Source organism: Arvicola amphibius, chromosome 12, assembly GCF_903992535.2.
Source record: "Arvicola amphibius chromosome 12, mArvAmp1.2, whole genome shotgun sequence".
NCBI classification, from domain to species: Eukaryota; Metazoa; Chordata; class Mammalia; order Rodentia; family Cricetidae; genus Arvicola; species Arvicola amphibius.
Window position 1 is genome coordinate 55,728,758 of NC_052058.2, and position 26,461 is coordinate 55,755,218.

Sequence of the window (26,461 nt, forward strand, 5' to 3'; positions counted from 1 at the left end):
GAGGTGGGCAGAAAGAGAAAAGACTGGGGCGATGCCCTCAACCCAGGTCTACAGAGCACACTGGAGCCCAAGCCTAGATTCTGACATTGCCCACATTCTAGGACATGATGAGCTCTCCCCAGTGGAAAAGAGCGGCGATATTCCTTCCGAGTCCTGGAACAAGTGGCTGACTTAGGAGTGTGGTTAAACGAGAACACTGGTTGAGCAGTGGAGTGAAGCTTTGGAACAAACATCTGGATCTCTGAAAGCAGTCCAACACACCTCGTTAAAATAACGCTTTTAATGGTTAATGACTTGAATGACAAGACTCTGGCTGCTTAATATAATTTTTTTTTCTTGAAAAGGCATTTGCTGGATTTGTTTAGTTTATCATCTATTTTTCCAACACTGTGGCTCCTACTTCCTTTTGCTGCCATAGGGGTCAGTGGTTTGATACCCCACACTTCATTAGAAGGACTCTTATGTCATCTGAGATGACGAATACAGGAGACGAAGCTAAACAGTACACCCTCTGAAGAAATGTTTTAAAATGTGTTATTTTAAATTGTGTTTGCGCGAGTGTCTATGTGTGTGCTGGTGCCCCCAGAGGCCGGAGGGATTGGATTCCAGAGCTGGAGTTCTGAGCAGCTGTGTCTGCCTGAGCCTTGGACCAGTTCCTCCGCTAGAGCAGTCTACATTCGTAGATGCTGAGCTGTCCCTCTAGCCCAGAAACAGGTTTTTAGCCATGTTACTATGCTATCTCCCACAGATGGGTGACTCCAGCAGCAGCGCCGGGAGCTCCAAGACACAGAGCATCTGAGGAAGGCTTGGGCTGTGGTTGGCGCCTGGGCTAATTCCTCTAGTAATTCTTTTTATTCTTCTTTTGAAAAAAAAATTCAACACAGACAAAATTCCTTTCCTTTCCTTCTGCAATCCTCTTTTTGTGCAAATAAAACATATTGTTTTGGGTTTTTGTTCGTTTGTTTCAATGCTGGGTATGAGACCCAGGGCCCCATGCATGCTGGGCAAGCTCTCCATCAAGCAAGCTGCACCCAGCCCCCAGCCCATGTGTATATGTTTTGAATGATGAAGAAGGAATACTCAGTGTCTACTTAGGTGGAAGATGAAAGCAGGAAACATTTCTGACTTCTTTGCTCTGGGTAACTATGACTTTGGAATGCGAGACATTCACGGAGTTTTACAGAAGATACTTTTGTCCTGTGCTGGATCAGCCCTACAAGCAGACGTGAATAGGAAGTTCACTCCTTCCACATCTGAAGGGTTCACACGGCACTCTGTATCCGGGGCACACCCTCTGCTCAGGTCTCCCCACTCCAGGCTCCTCTGCACAGGCTGCAGAGGGTCACCCTCCAGGCACAGTGGCCGTCAGGAATAAAGCATCTGGACTTTGGTACCTCAAGTGCTGATGGGCAATCTACACCTGGTCTACGTTGCCCCTCTATGGGCACCATTGAAGAAAAAACACTGGGAATAGATGAAAGAAAAAAATCCTTGATTAGAATGAATGGCATTTTTCTGTGAAAATGGCTTCAAAACACAAGTTTTAAATCCAGCAACCACATCTTCCAAGAGATCCCACTCTAGGACCAATAGCATTCTGTAAACAGGCAAGCAAACAAGATCAACCAGCGGGTGGCAGAGTCCGCTGACAGCCCAGGAAAGCTGCAGACAACAGCAAGCCCTTAAGTGTGCAGGAGCCATCTGCGGCTCTTTGCTGGCGTGGGCCAGTTCACCATATTCTGCTTCACCTGGAAATGGAAAGAGAGACAAACGGTTACCTTATTAGCTGGGTGGGCCAGTCTTAACAGTTCATTTGTTCCCAGGAAAGACTAGAGAAACACTCAGGACCTACAAGTTTAATATTTTAAGTTAATTTCAGTGACTCCCGGTCCTGGTTTTAATAAATGCTGGACAGGGACCAAGGATAATCTTTTAACGAGCTCCTCTGCTCTCCATGGATGATTCTGATGTCTCAGTGAATGTCACAGGGTGCAAGGAGACCCACTGCAGGCAGGACTTCATTCGAAACAAATTTCTGAAGGTTTAAAATGAAAAACAAACAAACATAGGGCCAGGGGTGTAGCCCAGTCCAGAGGGTGCTTGCCTGATATTCACAGAACTCTGAGTTTGATGAACTCAGCAGGGTGGCTCACACCTGTAACTCAGCACTCCGGAGGTGGAGGCAGGCAGAGCAGGAGCTCAGGGTTATCCTTGGCTTTATAGAGAGTTTTAGACTAGCCTGGGATACATAAGTGATGGAGGAGTGTCTATGTGTTACTTTCATTGGTTAATAAAGAAACTGCCTTTGCCCCTTTAATATGACAGAAAATTAGGTAGATGGAATAGACAGAACAGAATTGTGGGAGAAAGGAAGCAGAGAAGGCAGACACTACAGGCAGTCGCCATAGTGAGTCACCATGCCTCTCCTCTCCGAGATGGACGCAGGTTAAGATCTCTCCTGGTAAGCTAACACCTCGTGGTGCTACACACATTACTAAATATGGGTTAATCAAAATGTGAGAATTAACCAATAAGAGGCTGAAACTAATGGGCCAGGCAGTGTTTAAAAGAATACAGTTTCCGTGTAATTATTTTGGGTAAAGCTAGCCGGGTGGCAGGACATAGCCCGCCGCTCCATCTACACATAAGACTCTGGGGTTAGGGGGAGGGACAGAAACCTTTTCAACACAAAAGGGGTCCTGAACATTAAAATGAGAGAAGTGACTGACCAATACCAAATGATACTGGGCCCAGCTAGGAGGTAACCTTTTCTGTCTTCCTGTCCCAACTGGAGTTAACCGACAATAGGACCCAGCTGTGACAAGCTCAATAGAGGCCTGAGTCTCAGTAGTTTATCCTGAGGCAATACCTGGTTCTGATAAAGACCACAAACTAAGACTACCCAGGTACCACCCAGGAACAGACCCCTCAAAGAAACATTTCAATTGGTGTAGACAGGATCACCTGCCAGCACACACCCATCACTTTTTACCAGGACACCCCTAGACAAATGTCAGCCAACCAGGAATCCTAAACCTTAGAAATCTCTCACCCCTACCTTTGCTACTATAAAAACCCAACTCTAACTGAGATGGGGTTCTCCAATCACTCCAATACACTGGAGAGACCGAGCTTGCAAACTTGTGTAAGAATAAAAGCTCTTTGTTTTTACATATGGGACTCGGTCTCCTGGATGGTTTTGGGGCGGGGGGGACTCTGTGATCTGGGCACGACATATACAACTAGGAAATCTCTGCCTCAGTCTTGGTAAGAGACATCCGAGTGGGCCCGTGATAGAGTGAAGCCTAGTCCAGCCCTTCCTGCGAAAGGCTGCCTCCAGGACATCAGCAAACGCCTCAAAAAGTCCTTCAAACCTTCACTCAACAGGCAAGTTAGCAGACCGGCTTGGTCCAGCAACCCAATGACGCAGGTCATTTAGTTAGGTCTGGTGTCAGCCCTGACCTCCAGGTTCCTGAGTGGACACCTTCTCAGGACACCATTCCAGTGTCCCAGCCAGCAGTTGCAGGCAGAAGACCCTGTGCTATTTAGAGAAACAGCATCTTCTGAGGTGGATCTGGGCAAACTCCCGAATGCCATGAGGACCCCGTTAGTGGCTCCTGAGAATGGACAGACCACAGTCCTCACAGGTACAACTGTCCACTCCCCAGACAGTGACACGGTTCTGGCAGCAAACAGCAGTATGGAGCTAGGAGGAAGTCTCACTCACAGACTGAAGTAGTACTCAGTGGCCAGAGGTACCTGGGGACAGGGCAGTCTTTAGATGCCTTCCTTCCATACTACTGCACAGCAGGGGAAGCCTGGCCCTGCTCTCCCATCCTCCTCTCAGGACCAGACCAAAGGTTCCCTCTTATCTCTGAGCTGCAGAAAAGCACTTGCCCGTCTACATAACAGAGGTGGGGGCCTCTATTTTACTCACTCAGAGCAGAGACTTATGGGAAAACATAATTTTATTTTGTTATTAAAGTAAGCACTGCCCAGGGCATGTTATTTACACAGAGATAACTGCACTACAGAGATTGTGATGTCCCGGGAAGGAAAACTCTAACCTCAAAGAGCGGCCCATCATTCTTGCTGTCAGTCTCCTTGATAATGCGGTGTGTGGTGATAATCTCGGCAATTGCTACCTCCACATCCTATAACGGAGGACGCTTGGCAAGCCCAGAGGAGGGTCAGAGGCCCTGTGCCTCTTCTTCCGCACACAGGGCAGCAAAATCAACGCTGGAACGGCTGAGTTCTTCACTCAGACATTTGAAAGACTTTGTTTCAATCAACTGCCAATCAGCAGCTGCTTCCCCAACACCTGCTGTGGGCTGGTCCATGCACTGCCCTCAGCTCTGCTCAGAATACAGGAGCAGGAACACAATATAACCTTGAGCTTTGCTGTTAAAAATTACAACCATGGGGGTAGGGTGGGGGCTACATAGTTTCACCTGGGTTGTTCCGTAATAGAATAAGACAAAGACTAGTAAACACTAATAATTTAAGTTCCAGACTGGGCATGGTCTGGTCCCTCAAGAAATTCCTTTTCCCAAGGTCAGGCATTTAGACAAAAGCCTCCATTATCTCAGGGACTTGAAGAAAGTTCCTACTTGCTAAAAGGGAAGTCATTCTTCTCTCCTGCAAGAGGAACTGTGGCTCTTCCATTAACAGGACTGTAGTACCTAAGACAAGGTTAATGCTAGCCTCTCTGCTACCTTAATCTCTGCTCACAGCCCCACCCCAGCTCACAAGCCCTTTTTCCTGTTCTCATTTAACTCCAGAAACCTTTTCCCTGTTGCTTCTCCTTGCTTTCCCAGGGGACAGCCTTGGCAATTTGGAATAAACTTCCCTTTCCCCCCAAGGAGCTGCTATTTTGGTTTCTTTACTGCACCCATTTCATTCAGACATGACATGTCTGAGTATCCTCACCTACATCTCCCTACAGAGCTGTCAGTCATTACAAACAGGAAGTAAACTAAAAATGAACTTGGAGTGGCAGCCCCAGCAACAACACCTGGTTCCAAGTCCATGGCTCCTGAGCTAGGATGCTTGCGTTTGAATCCCAGCACTGCCACCTCCTGGCCGAAAGGCATTGAGCAAGCCTGGCATTTCTCAGCCCAGGTGCTCCATTTTACAGCCTGGGGATCATTGCTTGCTTTATCCGGGTGTGGTGAGTTAATCACGTGAAGCATAGCACCAGCGTGTAAAACACGTTCTACAGACTCTAGTTGCGATTGTTAGTGTCGTCATTATCACCTCTCAAGCTTGCAGATGTCACATATAGCCAAATTCTTATTGCCACTTAGGAAACACTCTGTCCCCTGAACCTTGACCTCACTCCAGATCTGATTATCCTCTTCTTCCCGCCCCAGTCCATATTTGGACCCTGCTTCTTGGACAAGATGGTACTGGGAACCAAACCTTGGACTGCTGAGCTATGTCTCCAGCCGTTGGTAATTTTACTACTTTTATTTTGCAATGCTGAGATTCATGCCCAAGCCCCAGGTCCCAGCTGCTGAACTTACACCTCCAGCACCTCCCCATCCCCCCATCACCTTTCTCTCTAGGGACCCCTTTGGTCCCAATTTCATTACCTCCAGAGGAATAAACCACATCTCCCCACAGGCATCCCAGTGATGCTGGCAGGAAAGGGTCATTTGCTCAGACTCAGATGTGGGGCAGCACAGGACAGAGCAGCAAGCCTGATTCTTAGACAGTCCTCCCAAGCCACTCGTGCTGTCTGTAGTCCCACAGGCACAGCCCTAACACTGGACCTCAACTTCGTAGCCCAGACCCCAGGGGGAGTTCATGGGCTTGACTGGAACTCCCCCTACCTTTTCACTGAGCTTTAAGTGAAATTTATTATTCTTTCAGGGATGATTGCAGATGACAAACCATAGAGGTGACAGAATATCTGTGACCGTCTCCAACAGCACTAGAGAAATCAAAGATGTCATGCAATTGTGCTATGATTATGGTGTGGTAAACGTTATATAGTCTCTAGTTTCCACTACTTTGAGAGTTATGGGCTCATTACTAGATTTCTCCTTGTTTGTTTTTGTTTGAAACACAGTTTCATGTAACCCAGGCTGGCTTCAGCCTCACCATGTAGCTGAGGCTGGCCTTGAATTCCTAATCCAAGTGGTTGTCTCTGCCTCCCAAGGATTGGGGTTACAGGTATGTGTCATTACTAGATTTTTTTTTCTTTTTTCTTTTCGGTTTTTCAGGACAGGGTTTCTCTGTGTAACAGTCCTGGCTGTCCTGGAACTCACTCTGTAGACCAGGCTGGCTTCGAACTCACAGAGATCCGCCTTGCCTCTGCCTCCCAAGTGATGGGATTAAAGGCGTGCGCCGCCACCACCTGGCATCATTACTAGATTTTACACTATTTAATGTTAATTCAAAAGCTTACCAATGCTGTGTCACACATTTAAAAGTATTTTATAGGTATATTTTAGGAGTTGTTCTTTGTTTGGTTGATCTCACTATATAGCTCTGGTTGTCCTAGAACTCACCAAGACCTCCCAAGTGCTGGCATCAAAGGGATACACTACTGTGCTTGGCTTCTTTTGTAACCTATGTATTTTATTATTTTAAGAGTGGATCCTAAATTATGCAAGGGTCTGCATCATATGAAACGTTAAACCCCCTCGCCTTGGGAGGCTGGGAAGGGCAATGCTGGACAGGTGAGAAATGTATACTCACTTACTGCAATGTGACATTAAAATATTCTTCAGGTGTCACGACTTTCGGTCCACCAAAGTAGTCCAAGACCCAGATGTTGGTTATATTTAACTTTGCAAAGAACCAATTATGGCTGGAAGGCCAAGTCTTCATCTCAGGGTGTCGCAGGAATAACGAATTCTTTGCATAGTCTGCTTCCTTCTCGTTCACCTGAAGGATAAACCGGGGAGAAACAGACTGACTCTTGGATTTCTCCTTCGCTAACAATGTGTGGTTCTCACACCACACACCCTGCCTGAGAACTTATTCAGCTGCAAATCCTGGTCTTAAGACTCAAGAATAAATGGAAGCTCAGAGAAAATGGACAACGATGATTTCATACTTGTAACATAACGACACATGCATCAAAACAGACTGTAAGGATCGAGATTCGCTGCTCAACAGTAATCCTGAGCTACCACCGTACCCAGCTCAGACGCACTATAATGTCACCTGGGCCTGACAGTAGCGCCCCACTCACCCCAGGATCTATCTGCACATGTGAAAAGCATGTGTGTGAAGGGTGAACATGTGTAGAAGTAACACGATGGGACCCAAGAGCATTTGTTACTTCCCGGCTTGCTCCTGTCAGTCAAGGACACCACCCACAGAGATATACCCACGAGAATGTCCAGACCTGAAGTCACAAAGGCCAGAAAGCAAAATCGCTGGCTCAGCAATAAGACTATGTACGTGACACCTGTCCACTGGCATTCCATAGATCTTTTTCTGTTTGATTTTAGAGATGGGGGTCTCACTATGAAGCCCTAGCTGTCCTGGAACTATGTAGACCAGGCTGTCCTGGAATTTACTATGTAGACCAGGCAAGCCTCAAAATTACTATGTAGACCGGGCTGGTCTTGAACTCACAGAGATCTGCCTGTCTGCCTCCTGGGTGCTTGGATTAAAAGTATGAACCACCACACTCAGCACTGTTGATCTTATCTAACCTCTTCTCTCCGGCACTCAGCCCAGACATACTTCTAGTTAGTAACAGACACCCCTCTTGTTGGTATCAAACATGGGGACACGGAACTCTCGTTAAACTAGAGAGCAATGGTTCTATATGCGCAGATATTTCTTAACAAGAGTGTTTTTACACAGAATCTTCCAAATGTGACATGTTTGGCTTTAAGACATAGGATCTTTGTCCCTTAACAGTCCTACGAAACACCTAAATGATGGACCCCCACCAGAGCCTTAAGTTCTTGGACTCACTGTATGTGTGAGAACGTGTTCTTACCGCGCACCCACTAACAAATCAATTGCATGTTGTTCTTCAAAGACTCCTTCCTTGTTTCTAATACCATGACGTTCTTCCAAGCCCATCTCTCCTCATGGAAGGCACCACTCACCTTAGTCACAGTTCCCGACAACATTATATGAACACACAAGGGACTCTGGGGATCAAATCCATGTTTCCTACAGAAGACAGTCTGTGCCAAAGACAGTGTCAGCGTAGCCTCTGGATGTTCCTGCAGAGAGAAAAACGAAGAGCCTTGCATGTGACCTGTGGTTTCTGGAGAGTACATTGCGAGCTGCAGATGTACCATCCCTCTGTGTATCGCACTCACCAAAAACAGTGAACTGCAAGCCACCCAGAACAAGTCCGCGGGTGGAGACCAGTTCTGATCCGCACCAAGTGTGTGTGGAGAGGTGTCAGGTTTTAAATTAACAATCTACGGGAAATGTTTTAGCATATCTATTATCTGTTCCATAATTGTCAGAAGTATAAATACAGTATCCCCCACACCAGGGCTGCTGATAGCCTCACCAGAATATCTACAGGTCAAACTCTAATAATAATAATAATAATAATAATAATAATGATGATGATGATGATGATGATGATGATGAACAGTTCATAAAAAGCCACAGTTTCTTGAACAGTCTAATTACACAATTTAAACAAGAAAGTAGCTGAATCATGCTGCAGGGTTATCTTGTGACTGCACATGATCAAGTTGTCACATGATCTCCAAAAGGGAGAGTTGCTTATTCCCCTCCCAGCTTCTGTAACAAGAGAATTCTTCACTCCAGTTCAAACACAAAGGCAGAAAGACTCAATTCCTTTCTCTCCAGAACCCGGCATCCTTCCACAAGACTGCAAATTCACAACTGCCTTCACCCTGAGTGGTTCTGGGGTGAACTTTCCTATTTCACAATGGCCCACCAAAAACATGGAGTCTCAGAGACTCTCAGGAAAGAGGAAAACAGAAAGGGCTCAGAAGGCAAGAGCATGTACTGCTCTCCCACAGGGCCCATGTTCAGTTCCAGCACCCATGTCCAGTGAATCACAACCATTTGTAACTTCAGTTCCAAGGGATCCCACGTCTGGCCTATGACAGCGCCCACACACAGAGAGCCACACATACACACAGCTAAAGATAAAGTCAATCTTGCTGGACATGGTGGTGCATACCTTTAATCCTAGCTAAAATATTTGCTGTCTTCAAGCTGTTAGACGAGAGGAGATTCCCCTTCTACTCACCCTCCCCCCCACCAAAAAAAAGGGAAAAAAACAAGGGAGAGAGCTCAGGTAAGGTTTCTTCCCTGTGAATTCCAGATCTGGTTGAGAAGTCAGACATAACCAAAATCAGGATGGGAGCAGGAAGGTGTATTAAGGCAGAGGGAATGTAGACTGGGAAAGTATAAGACTCCATAGCCATTACAGAGAAAGCCATGTAAGGGAAAAGCCATGGGATGGAGGGGCCAGGGAGGAGGTGAGCACGGTTCAAACCCCAGTTCAGGAGTCTAGGTTGGTTTTTGCAGGCATCCTCAAGCAGTGCTTTCCAAAATTCCCTATAATTTGTTAAGATGACGATTCCTGCTAACAATCTGCACCCAAGGTTTTATTTATTTTACTATTTGTGTGTATGTGTGCCTGTGTGTCCATGTGCATGCCCGTGTGTTCCCATGTATGTAGGCAGATGTGGGTATGGAGTCAGATGACACTGGATGTCTTCTTTGATCAACCTCTACCTTATTTCCTAAAGCAGCAAAGGTGTTTGTTCAACCCAGAAACTCCCCGTCTCCACTTGCCAAGCAGGGGGATTACAGGCCGACAGGTTGGTTTTCTATGTGGGCACCAGGGATCTGAACTCTTGACACCTGCATGTCAAGCTCTTTTCCTGATGAGCCATCTCCCCAGCTCCCACACCCAGGGTAAGAAGTACTTGGGGGGGCTGGAGAGATGGCTCAGAGGTTAAGAGCATTGCCTGCTCTTCCAAAGGTCCTGAGTTCAATTCCCAGCAACCACATGGTGGCTCACAACCATCTGTAATGGGGTCTGGTGCCCTCTTCTGGCCTGCAGGCACACACACAGACAGAATATTGTATACATAATAAATAAATATTTAAAAAAAAAAAAAAGAAGTACTTGGGGTGAATCTTGAGTAGCAGCGGGCCACACTGGTTAAGCCCCCTGCGCCTCGGACAATGTTGTGAGTATTTTGCTACTGCAAGTCTGGTGGGCAGGGTGGTCCAGAAGTTTAATAGTTGTTTGAGAACTTTCTAGCTGGAAGTGGTGAGAACTTAGCCAAGCACAGGGTCAATGAAGGGGAAGGAGCAGAGATGAAAACAAAGGAAGCAGAAGAAAAGCCAAGGGATTTGGAGAGGCAGCAAGAATTCTAATGTGTTTATTGAGAAAATAACAATTCCACACGTCAGGATGCTGACGGTCAAGGGGGGACGGTTTCCAAGAAGAAGAGGGGAATGGAACTCTTAACTGACAGATACCAAATGAAGGCAATCAGGAATACAAGAGTCTGAAGAGCTCCAACATGAACACAAATGTGGAAGTAAATCCTAAGAGCAAGGAAAACCATGACTGTGCACATAATATTTAAAGTATCTGAAGAACCAAGGGGTTAGAAACTGACTTGTTTTTAATAGGTCAAAAGGGAAAAGGAATCAGGAATAACCTGGTTATATCACAAGAGAGAAGAGCCAAGAAGGAAGGAAAGATAAAAATGATTTTGTTTTGTTTGAGATAGGACCTTATATAGTCCAGTCAGGTCTTGAACTCACCAGATAGCAGAGAATAACTTTGAACTGCTAACCCTTCTGCCCCCACCTCCCAAATACTGAGACTATAGGCCTGTACCACCAAGCCTGCTTTCTATAACACTGGGATACAGCTCAGAGCTTCCAGCATCCTAGGCAAGCACTCTCTATCAATTTTACTTTTGACTCACTGGCTCTACAGCCCAACTTGCTACTATATTACCAACCAGCATTGACAAATTCTTCCTATAAACATTTATTATACAAAACCATTACACACCGGAAAACTAGACAAGAGGAACATCCTAAAGGGAAGTAGACTCTAAACCTCACAACTTGTCTCTGAGGGTGATGTCTGGCATTTTACATGGCAGAAGTGGTCTCAAGCCCGAGTCTTGTTCTTCTAACCTAATGCAAAGGCATGAAGAGACTCTTGGTGGTTGGAAGCCAGAAGAAGAGCAGAGCAGAAGCCAACTCTGGCTGGTTAACTGACTGAGTCAGCATCCATCACATTCATATCATGAACCCTGACATGTTCACATCTTTTCAATACCATCACAGGAACTGAAACCTTGGGTGGGTTCCTCACATCTGCCTTTTTTCTATACATGAAGCAGCTCACTGGCATCCTACCCCGATGGCCATCAGCTAGGTGGCCACAAGTGAGCCCCGCTACCTCTAAATCTCAGTGTCCTTGTTTCTGCAGTGAGGATGACACCAGCACTCCTTAGACACCTCACAAATATAAATAAGATCACAGGTAATAGTGATGCTCCACCTGTTCCATTCCTGGCAGAATCATCAGTGAGGGTTTGAGGGAACACAGGGCACTGTTTCAGGGTAAAGTGGCTTGGTAGTGAATGCATTTTGAGACTCCTTCTCAAGAGACCCGCGGGTCATTCGAGGGCCACCCCTGGAGTAGAGGGAGCCTGTGAACAGCAGATGCCTGAAGGAGTGAGGAGGGCTGGGAAGAAGGAAACAGTGAACTGGGGTGAATATATCTGGGCTGGAGGAGGCAGCGGCTTTATTCTTTTTGTTTATCAGAAAATAAACTCTGCCCCCACTCCCAGGGCTGCTAGATCTTCTGATTTTTTTCACGAAGGTTAAGACACTTTAAATGTTAGAGTGCAGATTCTATTTGCTATTTATCATGCATCTGTGGTATGTGTGTATGTGTGTGTGTGTGCGCGTGCGCGCACGCGCGTGTGTGTTGTGTATGTGTGAGGAGAGTATAAGTGTGCCACAGGTGCACATGTGTTAATGAGTGTATGGTGTGGCCCAGAGGTCAACTTTGGATGCCACTCCTCAGAAGCTGGAGACATCCAACTTGTTTTTTGGTCTCTCCCTGGGGCCTGAAGCTCACTGACTCGGCTAGGCTGGCTGGACAGGAAGCTGTGTCTGCCTCTCCAGTGAGGATCACAAGTGCATACCTTCACACTTCGCTTTTTACATGGGTAACGAAGACCAACCGGTTCTCAAGCTTTCCTGGCACGTACTTTACCAACTGGGCCATTTCCCTAGCCCCTACAATCGCAGTTTTAAAAGACAGCCTAGGCCTGGTGAGATGGCTCAGCGGTTAAGAACACTGGCTGTTCTTCCAGATGTCCTGAGTTCAGTTCCCAGCAACCACATGGTGTCTCACAACCATCTATAATGGGATCTGATGCCCTCTTCTGGCATGCAGGTGTACACTCATATATAAAATATAAATATATAAAATCTAAAAAAGAACAAAACAGAACTCTGTGTAGGCTGAAGGAAACTGGCCTCTGGGTTCATGGGTCCCAGTCTGTGTCCTGTTCTTTGAAGACAGGTGGATCTGAGGTGAGCTAGAGTTGGCCCCCTGGCTTTGCATACTGCTTAACCTCATGTCATCATGGGAATAATCAAACCTACTCCTAAGAGTTATTCCAAGAGATAATAATAAATGCAAATGAGTGGAAATGAAAAGCTCTTGGCACACAACACCAAGCATGCTTGATTTAAAAGTACGTTTCTCTCATCTGACTTTTACAAGCACACAGTGTCTTCCCGGCTTTGCCCCAAGCCAGGCTCCATTTCTAGGCACCTGTGTGGCTCTTCCCTCCCACAGCTTATCCTGGTCCCAGAGAGTAGGCAAAGAACAAAGAGGAACCAGCCCCTCCAAGAGTCCTGCTCTCCATTGAGGCCACTATGTTTCTGTAGTTCAAAGAAGGCAGTCAACCTTAAGGTCGGGTAGTAGTTTCCCACTGCTGATAGGAAAGGTCTGGAGCGAGAGGAGAGAGGAACTCTAAAGTCACACAAGCCAAATGCTAAACTAGCCAACGATCTGCACGCTTTGTAAAGCCTTTGAATAACAAGCGGCCCGTTCGTGCAGAGACTGTCCCTTAAGATGATTCATGACAATCGGAAGGGCGTGAAGTCCTCCAGGTACTGGCAAAGAATTTATCCCAAGTGTTTAGAACACTAACAGGAGCGTAGGAACTTTCTGGAGTTGCCCAATATCTGGAATGCTACAATCTCCGCCCAGCCAGAGCCGGCCAGAAGGGACAGTCCTCTGAGCTGGGTTCAAAATTCTTATCTCGAAAACCCACGCGCTCCGCAGCGAACTAAACTTCAGAGGTTCGCTCTCTGCTCTACTTGTGGCCGCCAGCCCCGCAGTGTCCAACCCGGGGAACCGCGCGGCGCTCCAGCTCACCTGCAAGTCGCTTACTAGTTGCTGCATTGGGCTCAGGTACATATAGGGCACGCCGCTGCCTGCGCCCGGGGGACCGTCACTGAAGGAGATGACGTCCGCGAAGGACCTGCCGCGCACCGCCTCCAGCGTGGAGATAGTGGCCAGCGCGCCCCAGTCCGAGACGTGCGTCACGAAGCGGGCCACGCGCGGCGCGTCCTCGCGGGGTGGCAGCGGAGGCAGTCGCCAGCCCATGTCCCAGTCCCCATGGTCCAGGCCCCCGCGACCCCGGGCCGGCGACACAAGTAATGCCACCAACGCTGGCGCCAGAAGGGCGGCGAGCAGGGAGCGCGCAGGCCCGAGAGCACTGCCAGCCATGGCGGCGTCTGCAGAGTCCCTGCCCTACGACCTGACTCTGCGGGGTAACTAGAGCCCGCAGGGGTCCCGCCCCTCCGAGGAGGCCAATCAGAGATGAGCAGGCCGAAAGGGGCGTGGCTCTTGTGCAGTCGGATCCACGGACGCAAACGCTCGATTCGCTGTTTCGTGTTCAACTCCGTAAAGATTGAGAGTTTGCACCAGAGTCTTTTTTTTTTCTTTTACAGACAGATAAGCGATGTTTAGGAGAAATTAAATAACTTGCCTAAATCACGCAAAAGGCGAATTTCTTCTCGCACGCACCACCTTTTCTAATGTCTTTTAGTATGCGTGCCTGGCAACTGAAAGAAAAGAGTTTTCTATGTATGCTCTTGTCTATTTAATCCACTATTTTTGTTGTTTTGGGGTTTTGTTTGTTTTTCGAGACAGAGTTTCGTTGTGTAGCCCTGGCTGTCCGTGGAACTCATGCTGTAGACCAGGCTGGCCTAGAACTCACAGAGATCCACCTGTCTATGCCTCCCAAGTGCTGGGATTAAATGCCTGCGCCACCCCTGCAAGGCCTGTTTACTCACGTTAACAAACAAACTTCCTTGTGGTAAAAGGCAGAAGTACGGAACTGGAGGAATTTACAAACTACTGGCCCAGGAGTGTCCTCAGATAAAGCCACTAAGAGATTATTGATTTCCAGTATCCCACTCAAGACTTTGACCATGCCTGTTTGAGACCTGTTAAGTCATCTAGCTTGGTTAGATTTGTGGCTTCATGAATTCATTGTCCTGGCTGTTATAATTTAAAAAGCAGAGTGAGAGAGAAAGACGCTATGCAACAGAGCTCACGTGGAGGAGTTTTTTATTGGGGGGGGGAAGGAATGGGAAAAAGGTCAAGGGGGTCGACCGGCCTCTGGGGACAGGAGCAGCAGAAGAGGAGAAGAAGTGAGAGGCAGAGAGAGAGAGAGAGAGAGAGAGAGAGAGAGAGAGAGAGAGAGAGAGAGAGAGAGAGAGAGAGAGAGAGAGAGAGAGAGAGAGAGAGAGAAAGAGAGACAGACACAGAGACAGAGATAGACAGAGACAGACAGAGAGAAGGGAAAGACATAGGGCAGGAGATGGGCAAAGCCCACCTTTTATAAGGGAGGGTGGCAGATGTGCACAGGAGGTGCTCTTAGTGGCTATAGCAAAGGATGTATCCTGTTAGGACCCTAAGGGCAGGCCAGCACAGATGCCTGAATACTAACACTGGCAGGTCCTCCAAGCCGTTCTGGTCTCCATTCCACTACCCGGGGGAGTTAGAAAACATGTGCATACAACCTGGCCCACATCCTTCATCGTTTTAAACTTTGGCCACTGTTCGAACATAGAACCTTTAAGCCCCGCCCCACAACCTGAATCAAGCCACGACTCTCCACAGCTCTCCCTAGGTGGGAGGTGTGAAGCAGTCTGTGCAGGGACTTGACAGTTTTTCTTAGCTTACGGTGCCTGGCTCCTTATCATGTAGGCCACGCTGAACTAAATCATGGGATGTGAAACTTCCTGCCATCTTTAGAAGGTTATAAAAATCAGGCTTGCCTTTATTCTAGGGATCGGTGAGAGACACTGCAGGGACATGCTGCCTCCCCACCCCCACCCCTGTTCACCTCTCCCACCCACTACCTCTCTCTCTCTCTCTCTCTCTCTCTCTCTCTCTCTCTCTCTCTCTCTCTCTCTCTCCCCACATTCTTTTTTTTATATTTATTTTGTTTTATTGGTGTTTTGTCTGCATGTATGTCTGTGTGAGGGTATAGGATCCTGGAATTACATTACAGACAGTTGTGAGCTGCCATGTGGGTGCTGGGAATTGAACCTGGTTCCCCTGGAAGAACAGTCGTGCCTCCAGGTCCTGGAATCCTACTAAACTCCACCGAAAGGAATTGTGTCTGCTTCCTTTGCCAACAGACTCCTGCTATTCATCTCTTGTGACAGTCACATCTTTTCAAATTTTAATCTTTTTGATCTGGCCTCAGGTGTATGAAGGACTCTAATAGGCCGAGGCAAGGCAAACAGGGCTCTGGCAGGCCTTGCCCTTCCCTCCTCCTTTCTAACCCATAGACTACATTCCTAAAGCTTGCCACCAAGGTTTATTTCCTTATCTGGCTACTTCCTCCTCCAGAGGCTGACCACCAAGGGCCAGCTATCAAAGTACTGAAGTTCAGCAATCAGAAGCTCCCTTTTGGCTGCCCTAACTAACTCAATCAAAACAAACCAACTCATCCTAACTTCGGGAGGGGGGGTCCCCTCTCTTCCCTTTATAAATTGCCATTTGCCTATGGGCCTAGGCTGTCTCCTTCCTATGCAGAGGCAGTCCTTTGTGTTCCACACTCCCCTTCCTTCAGTCCACCTCCCCAACAATACCCCTTCCCCTTACTGTCTTGTTTCTCCCCTCCCCTTCTCCTTTGTCCTCTATCTCCCGTGTTTGTCTAGCATTCCCTGCCCATTGTCCCTCTGAGGCAAATAAATCTCCTTTGTGCTAAGAACTTGGTCTTGGTGTGTCCTGTGCCAACTTTGGCCCTTGCAGTGTGTACTTCAGTGTTAACAAAGGCCGTACGGTGGTACCAGTGCGAGGATTTGCCATTGTTAGTCTGGTGATACCTGGCCTTCCCAGGCTCCATTCCTTCAGAGCTGTGAGCCAGTCATGTGAACCACTGTGGGCAACAGGTAAGTGAGCCAAATTCCACCTCCTCTTCCTGTCTGAAGGCCAGTCTCCCTACCTTCCGCCAACTTCTGAGGCTATTCAGCAGAACGTGACCCTGCACTCTGAACAAGAGCCCACAGTTCCCTCTGGTAGCCAATCTGTATCACACTGATTTCCACACTTAGCTAAGAGTAGTGTCAACAATGCTCGGTCCAAGATGACTTGTTTTTCAGCCAGAGTTTAGGAGAACCTCAAACTAAGTGGAAAACTAAGCATTTCAAGGGAAGAAAGTCGGAAACCCATCTAAAAAAAAAAATCATAAATAGTTTGAGTGCTTGTCCATTAGAAACAGCTCATCCTTGGTGTGTTAAGGAAAAGGTTCACAGAGCCGAATTTGGAGTTCCAACCTCAAACCTACCACTAGCAAGTCAAGTGTCTATTCTCTTTCACCTCACTGTTAGATCTCAATCATTCTTGTTCAAAATTAGGAGTTGAAAGCTAGTCATGGTGGTGCCTGCCTTTACTCCCAGCACCTGGAGGAAAGAAGCAGGTGCATCTTTGTTGAGTTCAAGGCCAGGCATCATTACAGAAACCTGTCGCTCTTGCTCCTGGCCCAAAAGAGAAAAAGGAATTGGGTTAGCTGCTGCTTTAGACTCTTCCTTTATCCCGTTTATGAGACTCTTTAAAGTTTCAGACTACAGATTGTTTACAAGAGGATAAGCTACTTTTCATTTATTGATATATCTCTTACTGCTGACACACAAAATAGCAAGAGGTTTCTATTACAGTTCCAACACAAAACAAGTGCTTAGAGCTTGCTCTCATGTGTCACACTGGGAAAATAAGGTCTACAAACCCTCCAGGAGTTAGTTATGTCTCCACAGCTTTTATCCTTATACTTCCTGTTCCCGGTGCCCCAAACGCATGTCATTCTGTACTGCCTGTCTCATATGTGCATCTCAGTGAATCAGGAGTCACTCTACAAGAGTGCCCTTGGCCCCAGCTTCTTTTTTTGTTAGTTTTATTATTTCCTGTGGATGGAGAGTGTGTGTACATACACCATACACACACACACACACACACACACACACACATGCTGGTGCCCTCAGACTAGAGCCTCAGAGGCCCTGGAACTGGAGTTACAGACAGTTCTGAGACATTTGGATGCTGGAAGCCAAACCTAGGTCCTCTGCAAGAGCAGCCAGTGCTCTTGACTACTGAGCCATCTCCCTAGTTCCAAAATCCTAGCTTCTTATGTGGTGATCATGAAAATTTTGACAATAGTAAAATTAATTGAAAATTAAGTTCATAATGAGTCTGAGGCTTTTTTGGTAGTGTGTATCTGTGTTGCTTCAAGACTTGGCGATAATCTTGATCTGAAGCACACAACATGCACACTTCATGCTCAACACATGGGTCATCATACCGTGAAATGCCCACAGGCACTGCCTGAAGCACCTTGGCTCCAGTTGCAGATTAATGCATGCTAAAATTGCAAGGTTTTTACTGAATGTGCAAAGTTGTTTCCTCTTTATAGAACAGAAAAATTTGTTTGATTATGGAAGACAAAGGCTTCTTACCATTGTTCCTTATCATGTTAATATCAAATTAATGTAACTTTGGATTGTTTTGTGTTGTAATGTCTGACCTTAAAAAATTGATACTTGAGTTGCTTGAGTATCATTTTAAAATGTTCAGTGAACTTGGGTTTGGATTAGGATGAAATTCCTAACAGTTTCTGAAGTGGCAGAGACATATTTCTGTCATTGTATTACAATGTATATAAGAAGGTTGAGAAGCATTTGTTGCTTTGGAAAAGAGGGTTTTTTTTTCTTCTTTTGTTTCCACAGAGGATGAGAACCTGTGGAATCCTCCCAGACTAATGTGGTTTGATGTACCAAGACCCCTGCAAAGGTCTCCATGAACACCCCCAAAAATTCCTCACCCAACAAAAAGCAGGAAACAGTTTGGAGAGAACTACACTCATATTCCCAAATATTGTTTATAAATGTTGGTTTACATTTAAAGGGGGATATGCTAGAGAGATTTGCATTGGTATGAATCTTGGTGGGGAAAACTAAACTGAATGCTGGGAGAAAGAAGGCAGAGTCAGAGAGAAGCCATGTAGCCCTGCTGCCGGAGACAGATGCTAGAACTTTCCCCGGTAAGCCACAATCTCATGGCAGTACACAGACTGATGGAGATGGGTTGAATTAATATGTAAGAGTTAGCCAGAATTAATATGTAAGAGTAAGATGCTAGAGCTAATGGGCCAAGCAGTGATTTAATTAATACAGTTTCTATGTGGTTACTTCCGGAGTCTGGGCAGCCAGAAACAAACAAGCAGCCTCCTACAACAAGTATTGTCAATTATAAAGTCAAAATGTTGATCAGCTCTGAAAAATGTCCCTTGTGCTCTACCTGCAGTATCAAATATTCACCCAAGGATATTTATTTTTGAGACAGGACTGGCTTCAAAATCACTATGTATCAGAGAATGGCCTTGAACTTCTGACCCTCTCACCCGCTCCCCCCCCCCATTTCACTGGTACTGTGCTGGGCCCTTGCATGGCAAGGCATGTGAACACAAGCACACACATACACACACACATGAACTGATTCTTTATCGTTTATTGATAGTAAAATTTTTATTTGTATGCCTATCTTATATAACTATACAAAACTATATAACTATATAAAACCATTTTATATAACTATATATAGCTGAGGCCATGTAAAAATTTCTCAGGTGAAAAGGGACTGTGAGTAGAAAGTTTAAGAAGCCCTACCTTGGGCCAGGCATGGTGGCAAATGTCTTAAGTCTACCACTGGGGAAGCAGAGGCACATGGCCAGCCAGGGCTATATAGTGAGATACGCCCAAACGTAGTAAGTAAATAAATGAAAGCCCTGCCTTACACTGCTCCCTCTGAGAGGATTTCCCCTGATTGCCTTGCACCAGACAACGCTTTCTTTCCTAACTATCGCCACACCCTGTAATAGCTGCATTTATTTAGTGACTGACTTCTTCATTGTCCATTGCTAGAGTGAGCGAATCTAGAAGGCAGGAATGTTGTCTGTCTTGTCCACCTCCGTATCTCCCAAGCAGATGGGAGCTCAGTAAATATTTGTCAAATGATTATTTGACTTAATTAATGGCAGCTGGTGAAATTCTTTGCATAAAATCAGCAATGAGGTGTGAGCGTAATAGCTTCATAACAGGTGAGTGTTTTAGCTCTTAATCAGCAAATCTCCCTCATTGGGCTTTTGGAGAAACTCCCAGTCAACAGTGGTTTAACAATCATTTCAGATCCTTCTGCTGCTTCTTCTCACTTAGTTTTTCTATTTGATCAATGGACTGATCCCCATCCCCAGTGGCCCACCTTGAAACAGTCATCTTCCCTTTGTGACTGGTCTTTGCCCTGATGAAAAACCCACCTTGCAAGCCCTCTCTTTCTTGTGGTATTTGCATCGTGTGTTTGTCTGTGTTGCCACCAAGCGTGGTTCCTTCTAGATCAGGAGCAGTGCCTCTGTCATCTCCGTGTCCCAGCACACTGATTGTGTGTGATCTTCATCCAAGTAATAGTATCAAGGTTTTCAGCCTTCAAATGCTCGGGAGACTTGGTTCTGAAAGAGCAGATATGTTCTGGTTTTTTTGATGTACACGGTTCAAACCACAGCAGTGGAAAGAACTAGGGTAGAGATCTGCCATTTAAGCATGACCTTAGATGGGATGATACTGAGCCTCAGTTTCATGGTCATCAAAAAGGAACCAAGTAAAGGAGATGATCCAGAGCTTGCCAGAATGCCCTGCACCTTGGAACAGAACCTAGAGACCCCACATGGTGGGGAGCACAGAGTAGTGCATGTGTGCCCTGAGGACAGAGGGCAGAAAGTAGCAATGGATAATCTACAGCCTAAGTCTGCCCACGCATCTGTCCTGGACCCCCAGCCGGGAGCGCTTTCCGCCACATAAATTCCGTCAGAGTCAGAGACTCCACTGCCTGATGTGGGATTCCCCTCTGTAGGCTGTGAATACCATTGGTGAATAAGTAAACTGCCTTGGCATGTTGATAGGGCAGGGTAGAGCTAGGTGGGGAAAACTAAACTGAATGCTGGGAGAAAGGAGGAAGAGTCAAAGAGAAGCCACGGAGCCGCTGCCAGAGACAGACATGCTGGAACCTTGCCAGTAGGCCACGAGCCTCATGGTAAAATATAAAATACTGGAAGTGGGTTAATTCTAGAGCTAGCTAGCAATACACTTCAGTGATTGACTAAGCAGTGATGTAAATAATATAGTTTCTGTGTGATTATTTCAGGAGTCTGGGCGGCCAGAAAAACAAACAAGCTGCTTCTTCCTACAGCTGCCCAACCCACCTTCCTTGTGCAAGCCCTGCACCAGGGTTCCAGGTTTGGCCCATCTCTTCTTATAAACCAGGCATGGTGGCTCATACCTATAATCCCAGTGCTAAGACAGATGGATTGCTGTGAGTTTGAGACCAGCCCAGGCTACATAATGAGTTTCGGCTTGGAGTACACGATGAACTCCTGGCCCCATCAATATGGGCCTCACCGGAAGAGACAAAATGAAAACTGCTTTGTCTTTTTTTTTTTTAATGTGTGTAGATATTCCGCCTGAATGTGTCTGCACACCACGTGTGTGCCTGGTACCTTTGGAGGCCAGAAGAGGGCATCAGATCCCATAGAGCTGGAGTTACAGAAGGTAATAGGCCGCCATGTTGGTGTTGGGAAGGGAACCTCAGTCTTCTGGAACTCATTTCTTAGTCACTAGGACGAGGATAGCTGGGAGGATTAAAGGGGGGAAATGTAGGTCTGTGTAGCCTAAAGGGAAGCTTGGTGGAATGTTGAAGAACAATTTGTACTTTAATTGTTACATATTTATTTCAGGAGAAAACTCTAGTCTGAGTATCAAACAGATGTTATTGCTTAAAGCAAGCTGTTAAACAATTTGTTTGGAAACCGGCTCGTGCATACTTAAGACTTATTCATTTTGTTGTTCGATATCTTTTAGCTCAAAAGAAAAAAATAGCAATAAAATATTGAACTAAAAATAAGTAAACTAGCCTTCAGAAGAGTAGCCTTTTCAGCATTTTAACATCTCAATAATATTATTTAACATGAAAAGAAAGCTCTCTGTTAAGTCGGGATAAAATGACATCAGTTTGCCCTAACTCAAGGCCGGTCTGTCTCCTCATCTGCATAGTCAACATGCAAATGAAGAGTACTTAAATTAAAGATATCTGTTCACTTTGCCTGCCTCGTGCTAAATTCCACAACGTATGCATTTGGGTGTTAAATCTATGTAAGGGTTGAGGCTATAGCTCAGTGGTAGAACATTTCCCCAGCATTTGTGAGGCTTTGGGTTCCATCCCTGTGACTACAAGAAAAAGAAGGGAAAGAAAACAACAGCAAACTGTAAGGGTCCAGGAAAAAGCTGAAGGAAGACCCCAGACTCAAATAGTATGCAAGAACAAAGAGCGTTTATTGCCAACATGCAGGAGTCGAATGGCGACAACCCTAAGAGGAGCAGGCAGGCTCCTTTTAAGCGCAGCTAGAGGACTTTCAGGAACTGTTGGGTCAGCTCAAACATAGTGGGTTAAGCAGGCCGCAGTTACACTAGTATACTTTTAACTGGCTGAGGTTCAGTTTTACCATGTTTGGGCATACTTGAGCAAGTTTGGGCAAGTCCAGACGTGACTCAGAACGGGGGTTGCAGGATTTCTCCTTGAGACACTGTGGGGCTGACTTGGACCTTGGGTGTGCTCTCTCCTTGGTCCCTGAATGTAAGGGTGTTGTTGATAAATGGCCCTCTGTTGGGAGAGACACCTGTTTTACCCCTCTCAGAGAATGGAAACGTAAATTCAGTTGTAAAAGTGGGAGAGTTTAAACCCTTCACAAGCAAACAAGAAACCACCTAGGAAAAGGAGAATACATAGAGTGGCAACCACACCTGAGGCATCATGACAGGAACGAAGAAATCAAATATTAGCGGACATTGTCTCCACCCTTGGGGGAAATGTTTAATTAGTTCACAAATAAGCAAGCAGGCAATGTGTAGTGTGATAGTTTAGTGCAATGTGAAAAAAATAAAAGAATTTAGAGAACAAAGGAAGTTCCCTTGAGGGAAGGCTTCACGTAAGACGTAAGTTTTTAGTAAAGCCTGAAAGATAAATAGGTTAGCAGTCAAAAAGGAGGTAGGACAGAGAAGAGGGGCCAGGAAATAGAAGGGAGGTCGGCAAGGACGCCTGGTCTCTTTTGAGCAACAACTATAAACCAAAGAGAATATTAAGAACATTTGTGAAGCCAGGTGGTGCCTTTAATCACAGCACTCAGGAGGCGGAGGCAGGTGGATCTCTGAGTTCTCAGCCTTGTCTACAGGGAGAGTTCCAGGATGGCTGGGGCTACAGAGAGAAACCCTGTCTCGAAAAAACAAAAACAAACAAACAAACAAAAAACACAATGTGTGAGATGGATGTGTTCATTGAGTAGGAAAATGGATCATGTCAAGAAAAAGGGATTTTGACTCCTGGAAGCCATAGAAAGTTCTTAATTTTTTTTTAAAGAAAAATCAAGGGTTGAGAATGTAACTTAGTAGTGAAAGAGTTAACTAGTTTTCGCAAGGCTCTGTGTTTGAGTACCGCGAGAAAGAAGAAAGGGAGGGAGGGAGAGAGAGAAGAAGGGAAGGAGGAGGGAGGGAAGATGATAATAGGATAGACTCGGGAGAAGAATTGCAAATATTTGAAAGACTGGCAATAAAGCTTCCTTTATATACTCATGCTATGCCTAGAAGAGTCAGGTTAGTGAATGAAAGGCTATTAAATCTAAGCAAATTTCATCAAGTGACAGGACTCAAGAAAGCATAATTGATAGCTTTTCAACACACTAGTTATGAGTTATGAGAAAAACAGTGAAAAAGATAGAATTCACAACAATCATTTAGAGTATTCCTTATTCTTGAGCAAAACAAATGCAGTTTATAAGATTGTCTGTTCTCTTAGTCTAGCAAGTCGGTGCTTTCAGCTCGAATCCACGCAGCTTCATCCCAAAAGTCAACCAATTGTAGCTTTGTAGGCTCACCAAGAAAGTTTTTGTAAAGAAAGATATTGAGGGAGAATATATCTTAGAAATATCAGGCACACCATGTGCGAATGTCAAGATGCTAAGATGTAAAATATAATTTTAGTGAGCATGTCAAATGATCTCATTTATAGGACTTAGATCAACTGTGCTAACTCAGCGTTACTGGAAATAAACATATATGGTTACAAGTTCAGAAGTCAAAGGACACTGTCCATGACAGCAGTTAGGACACAGGAACTATTATAGGAACAAACTGTTGCTAGTTGGTTTCTCTAGATACCAGTACAGAGACCTGCTACAGAGGACTCAGGAAAGGAGTGGAAGCAAGATGGGGCCCAGCAGCCCTCCCCACCGAGAGTTCTAAGGTATGTATGGCCCATGAGAGGGTATTAAACATGATGACCATTCTCAAGATGCAAATTAACCCCACCTCAAAATTGCTAAAGTTAAAAAGCCTGAAAAAGCGAAGAGCAGGTGAGAACGTGGAACAATAAGAACTCACGTCGTCTTCTAGGAGACCATGGGCAGATTGACTGAAGGATCTACAGAACCTAGGGACCAGAAATTCCACTTCTCAATCTACACTCAGCCGGAATCTTTATAAATGTTGGCCAAGAGACATGTACAAGAGTGCTCATAACAGCATTATATGTAACATTTCCCAAACAGATACCAACAGTAGGATAGACCGTTATACTGTCATACACTCATGCGGTAAAATGTTGTCATGAGTGGGCTGTGTTAGAAGCTGTGTCTTTCTAGTGTCCAAATGTATTGAATCACAATAAATTATTGCATGGTATTGGCCAAAGCAAGCATAGGTTCTAATATTTCAACCTTAACTATTAATGTTAATTTTCAGATCACACATTGCATAGTAAAATATTCTCATTCTCTCTCTCTCTCTTTCTCTCTCTCTCTCTCTCTCTCTCTCTCTCTCTCTCTCTCCCTCCCTCCCTCCCTCCCTCCCTCCCTCTCTCTCTCTCTCTCTCTGCATGTGTTGTGCGTGTATTAAGAAGGGTTACAAAGGGTTAAGAGACACTACAGTAGAGTTTAAAGAGTTCCAAAGGGACTCCAGAGGCCGACTACAAAGCTGACAGAGAAACAGTAAGAGCTGGGGAGGGGGTGTGTGTCCCATAATTAACTCTGTTGGAGCTCTGATATAGACTCTGCTGCAGAGTCCAACCTCAGAGTCAGAGGAGCTACTGAAACCAAGGTGCAGGACTCTGGAGGCCACCGAGATGAAGAATAAAACTGGATCTAGGCGGATGAATGGATAACAGAACCAATGGATGTAAAGAGAGGATGGATGGCTACTTGAGAAGCTTGCATCAACAGTGGGGGCTGAGCTGAACTGAAGTCCTTGAAACAGTTCAGAGTTCTCTGCTTATTGATTCCTTGACATACCAGGTATCACATGACAGGCTGGTGGCAGGGGTGTGTATGTGGGGTGAGGAGGGTCATGATTGCGTTGTTAAGTGTCCTTCTCTTTAAGGGGTTTAGGTGGAGGTATATACCCTTTCCTCAATTTCAAGTCTGTGATGTTTCCTTATAAGATAAAAAATTCAGATTTATTTATTTTATTTTATGTCTTTGAATATTTTGTCTGAATGTGTATGTACCATGTGTGTGCAGTGCTCACAAGAGCCCAGAAGAGGGTGTCAGATTCTCTGTAACCAGAGTTACAGATGGCTGTGAGCAGCCATGTGGCTTTGGAGAATTAAATCCAGGTCCTCTAGAAGAGCAATCTGTGCTTTTAGCTACTGAGCTGTCTCTGCAGCCCTTAGATGACTTGGTAAATTTACCTGATAGCAGTCTTTTGGCTGTTTGGTTGCAGACCTAGCCTGTTGTAGCTGGCTGAGCCATCTCTTCAGTCCAACCCTCTTCACTCTTAAATAAGTCAGGTGGACAAATGATATTGTCTGTGTGCCCACCCTGGTGCACAGTCATTCTGCTTCTGTGTTGGCATTCAAAACAGATTCCAGTGCTTTGTCTGCCTGGACACAGTACATTCTGAAAACCACTTTCCCCACATGATGAAGTAACCTATAAAATTCAAAAGTAGACAAATCATTCTCGGAGGACAAGTATGAGAACAGCAGCCTCTTTAGAGTGGTAATGGCAGGGGAAGCGCCTCCCTTCAGGATGCTAATTTTTTGAAGAGGAGAATGCTGGCACAGGTGTGCCCTGGTGTAAGACAATCTCAGAGTCTACTCTGACTTGCACTCTTTCCTGTGTGTATGCTTGTGTCCTCCTTAAGAAATCACTCTCAAATGTAATGAGCTAATCCCAGATGTTATGTCACCCTTCTGTGGCCAGGAATCCAGATGTAGCTTAGTTAGGAGTTCCATCTCAGCAACTTTTGTTGCAGCCAGAAGGCTTCCCTGATTCTGCTGGAGTCTCCTTGTAACTCTGTCATCTCAGAACAGCATCCCATGGCTCAAGGAGAGAGGGTTCCCAAGGGGAAGACACTACGCTGGAGAAACCATATGATACAAGAAGCCTACCATTTCCTTGTATTCTTTAGTTCAGCTGCCCGACACCCTCGGTCTGAAGTCTCGAAGCAGAGCATGATGGAAAGGGGAAGAAGACTGAGATCTCCCGGCCACAGAAACTGAAAATGCACATTCGCAAGCATGCTTGGCAGTGGCGGAGTCTGAGTTCCTCTGTAAACTGGGTATGGAACGTGGGGGTCACGACCTATGCCTTGATAAGTTTCCTTCTATGCTAAAAACAAACAAACAAACAAAGCCACTCATCTTCAATTAGTCAATAAAGAACCAAACTAACGGGTGACAGAGGCAGGCGGATCTCAGTGAGTTCAAGGCCAGCCTGGTCTACAGAGTGAGTTCCAGGACAGCCAGCCAGAACTACTACTACTACTACCACACACACACACACACACACACACACACAAAACCCTTTCTCAGGACAGAAAAAAA

At 45.8% G+C, this 26,461-nt stretch overlaps 1 protein-coding gene across 2 annotated transcripts; it reads right to left on the reverse strand.

The window, feature by feature from the left end:
• Window positions 1-265: 265 nt before the first annotated feature.
• Window positions 266-13,798, reverse strand: Creg1 (cellular repressor of E1A stimulated genes 1). Of its 2 annotated transcripts, none has more exons than XM_038349908.1 (4): window positions 13,406-13,798; window positions 8,079-8,198; window positions 6,710-6,894; window positions 266-1,748 (listed from the first exon to the last, which is right to left on the reverse strand). In XM_038349908.1, the coding sequence occupies exons 1-4, from the start codon at window positions 13,757-13,759 to the stop codon at window positions 1,745-1,747; spliced, it is 663 nt and encodes a 220-aa protein (XP_038205836.1). In that variant the 5' UTR covers window positions 13,760-13,798; the 3' UTR covers window positions 266-1,744. The 2 variants fall into 2 exon arrangements, with proteins under 2 accessions (XP_038205836.1, XP_038205835.1); XM_038349907.1 differs by having other exon boundaries at window positions 6,706-6,894; window positions 13,406-13,797.
• Window positions 13,799-26,461: the final 12,663 nt, after the last annotated feature.